The sequence below is a fragment of the Crotalus tigris genome, unplaced genomic scaffold, assembly GCF_016545835.1.
Source record: "Crotalus tigris isolate CLP2741 ecotype Arizona unplaced genomic scaffold, ASM1654583v1 scf7180000017673.840971, whole genome shotgun sequence".
Taxonomy (NCBI): domain Eukaryota; kingdom Metazoa; phylum Chordata; class Lepidosauria; order Squamata; family Viperidae; genus Crotalus; species Crotalus tigris.
The window spans coordinates 381,347-385,185 of record NW_024096558.1 but is presented as its reverse complement, the minus strand read 5'-3'; the positions used below and the strand labels follow the sequence as shown (position 1 = coordinate 385,185).

General features: G+C 40.0%; 1 protein-coding gene across 1 annotated transcript in view; it reads right to left on the bottom strand.

Annotated features, from left to right (window-relative positions):
• The window catches only part of VAV1 (vav guanine nucleotide exchange factor 1), a 69,267-nt gene that overhangs the window by 13,293 nt on the left and 52,135 nt on the right, over positions 1 to 3,839 (bottom strand). Inside the window, exons 17-18 of the mRNA XM_039337266.1 lie at positions 3,619 to 3,716; positions 2,674 to 2,699 (exon numbers count right to left, since the gene is read on the bottom strand). Of these exons, the coding sequence (XP_039193200.1) occupies positions 2,674 to 2,699; positions 3,619 to 3,716 (124 nt within the window). The remainder of the gene's footprint in view (positions 1 to 2,673; positions 2,700 to 3,618; positions 3,717 to 3,839) is intronic.

The window sequence follows — 3,839 nt, the reverse complement described above, 5'->3', positions numbered from 1 at the left end:
TCCATCCATTCGAGCCATGGAATTGAGTTTTGAATCCAGCCATCCACTAAAAAGCCACCATGCAATCTAAGTTGAAAATCTTCCCAAGTCCTACCATTTACCCAGATGCCTGTGAGAGCTGCAGAAGGAAGGATTCCTGGAGCCACTGATGCCATGTGAAGCCTCAGAAGAGAGAATTAGACTGTGGGGGGAGGGTGGAAACTCATTGTAAACTTTTCTTTCTTGCCCCATTTGTATTGTAACAAGCCAGTTGAATGTATTAATGGAGAGATGGCATTTAGGAATAGGTGGCAGAACAAGTACTGAACACCTTGGACTTCTATCTGGTGGGAGGGAAAATTTATCCAGAATGTTTGTATTGACTATTTTGTAAAAGTAGCTGCATATACATGCACACACACACAGACACCATTCAGAATCACACTTGAGTCTATCCCCTCCACCTACCTTTAGTGAAGTTCCCCAGGCTGATTTTTGCTCTGTTGTACCAAAGCTTTGAGGGATCAACTTCCAACAGATAACAAGGGGGAGGGAACTAGGCCCCCTCAGGTGATTTGCAATTCATATGCCCTGACTAAGGAAGCAATAGGAAAAATCCCAAACTTATGCCCTGAATATTTTGCACTGTTGAGCTCAGATTGGGATTCCTAGAGCTCATTATGGGCAATTTAAAGAAAAATTTAATAGCCTGGCAGTTGGGCATTACAAACCTGGATGCACTGAATTAAGAGCTAAGGCAGGAAACAACCCTTGAAACTGGGCAGCCAGTGGTCATGTACTAAGGAGAACCATGGCTGTGAAGAATTTTGGGGGGTATGCAAACCTGACTGGAAGCTAAAGGTGATATCCAACATTTGAAAATGATTGGCACAGAATATTGGACACTATAAATTTCTATCTAACAAAATTTTGCCCTGACTTTTAGAACTTTATGGGTGCAAGCTCCCCTTTTGGGAGCCACTAAAGAGATCTTTTTCTGCTGCCTCCATTAATGTCTTATTATTATTATTTTGCTTAACAGTTTAAAAGCTTGCCTACCAAGTCTCCCTGACCAGATCAATTTTAATGTTGTGCCAATAAGTGTGTCATAAATACACACTTAAGGCACAAAGCGGGGGATTGATGAAAGTTAGCCCAGAAGGAAATATTAAAAAGGGCAGAAAAATATATTTTTCTTCAAAAGGACTTTTTAAAACCAAACTTGGCCCCAAATCTATCTCTCTGCCCCAAGCAAGAGCCAGGCCCATACAAATGCAAATGTAAAACCATCAGAAAGCTGGAGCCAGCCTAGACAAACACTCAGAAACAGTCTCAAGGTTCATGCCACAGGAACAGGAAACTATTCCAAACAAAAGGCTAGGGGGGGGTATAAAACCTACTGCCCATGTGCTCAATCTCTCCATTTGCTCTCTTCTTCTCTCCTCTGCACTTTCCTGAAGACCATCTTTCTGCAATAAACTGTAACCTTCTTCCCAAAGCAGTCACCATGTTTGCTTATTTATTCCCGGCTTGGATGAAGACTTTACTTCTAACAGGAACAAGTTGAACTCCTCTCCCAGTTATTACAAAACAGAATGCAATTATACCAAATCCTATCATCCTTCTGTTTCAGTTATGTGGGTTTAGGCACATGGATTTGGCATTCTGGGAATGGAGGGAGTGGGTGGGTTTGATCTCACTTTATGTACTGCTTTTAGTGTTAAGGACAGAAAACAGAATCTTGGGAAACAGAAGAGGTAAAGAATCAAAGAGGGAGGAATAAAATAGGGAATAGAAGGTGGAGATATAGAGGAAGATATACTGTAAAGCAAGGAAGAGCCTTGGGCAGAGATATGTAAATGATAAAGGGAATAGAAAAAAAGAAAAAGAGTCAGAGATTCAAATAGCAAGAAAAGCCAAACTATTAGAATCAATTTAGTGGAAGAACAGACTAATAATGGCTAGGTTGGCCAATTTCTTATTTGGAGTTCCTTTTTTAGATGTTCTGACCTTGCACATAGTATGCTAAAAACCTGGGAGGATATATAGTCCAACCAGAAACAAATCACAAATTCTATTCACACACTACAGCAAACTATTAATACAATCAACATATTGATTTGTAATACACACATTCACATTGCTGAAATTAAAAATGTTCAGATCTCTGTTGTAAGGCCCCAAATTCATGCACAGGCTTTAACACTTGGACAGAATAAGACAATAAATCCTTCTATTACTCTCTAATTTCCTCATGGCGGAATGATGGAGGAGGAAAATTTAAGGCTGATAAAAATATGTATTGTGTCAGCCTGTGTTCCAATCCAGCAAGTGCTTTTCCTACCCATCTTTAGAAATGCAATGATGAAGTTGCTAAGGAAAATGGTCAAATTTCCATATTGTCTTTAACTAGCTTTTTTAAAAAAATATTATTTTGTGGTTTGCCACTGATTATTTGTGATCTGATTAACACATTGTGCTAAACCACATTGGGTGGCTTGACATATTCTGCTACACCAAAACCAAACTGCATCATTAAAGGCATCCATGGGACAGAGTTTTCAGTCATCCAGTCCTTCCACCATATTGGATGATATATAAACCAGGCCCATCTGTCTTTCCACCATTTATCCATCATTAATTTCCCAATTTTTCAACTTGTCACGAATTTAAATTAAATGTTCAGGTTTTTACCTTTTTTACAGTAAATCCAGAGTCACCTTTAAACAGAAAAAAGCAGTATTACAGTCATTATAGGGACAAGAGAATCTTGCAATTAACATGAAGGAACAGAGGTGATAAGCCACCAGCAGTAAAGAAGGGAAGGAAGAAGGAAGTGGTATATTCTATAGACAGGAGGGAGCCAACTCTTTCCTAATCCCTATAGTGAGAACATAGAATAATAGGGCTGGAAGGGACCTTGAGATCTTCTAGTCCAACCCCTGCTCAAGCAGGAGACCTTATACCATTCCCAACAAATGGCTATCCTGTCTGGGGAAAAAAAGAAGGAGGAGGATGGAATTCCTTCATCTATGTTCATACATCCAGCCATTTCTTTGCTTTTTCAAAGTATAGTCAGAAGCAACCTCAACAGTAGTTTGATGATTTGTATATGATTACTGGTGACTGATCACATTCACTATGGCAACTATTTTATAAATAGCCCACCCCACCCCCAAAATAACTACTTTATAAAATTGTTCCCATCAGCCCTCCAAACTGTTTCTCTGTTGCCTCAAGACATTTGGACTAAAATTATCCAACCATTTATAGCCCCAAATATGTAGAGGACACAGGTAGCTGGCCTTTGCTGCATATTGTCCCAAAGAAAGCCTAGCTTCCAAAGGCTGAGAACAACAGCAGGATCTAGGCACACAGGCTTTCCCCATTCCTGTGAAATACCATAACCCTTTTGGGGACTTTCCTACTACTGATTTAATGTTCTGAGTCAGGAAGAAGAATTGCAGCCATAAATCACTGGTCTTGCCTATGGCCTTCCTGCAGAACGCATAGTCTTGTTAAATAAATTAGGGTCCTGCAATGGAGAATGAGAACACTGGGGATTGCCAGATTGTTATGGCACATTGTTATGCAATATGCAAGCAAGGAATAAGGTTTGGCTACTACCTAGAAACTTACCTGAACTGGATTTTCCACATGGTGACACCCGGCCAAGACATTCCTTATGAGCAGGTGACCTGCATTTGCTGCAGCGATAGCCCTGGTAGAAGGTTCCTCTATGAGCAGATAGAAGGGTATGAAGAGTAAGTCCACATATTTGACTTTTCAGGATAAAGTGGAATATGGGCTATTTATTTTACAGGGCTGTCTGCTTCTACACATAAAATGGCAGCTGTATT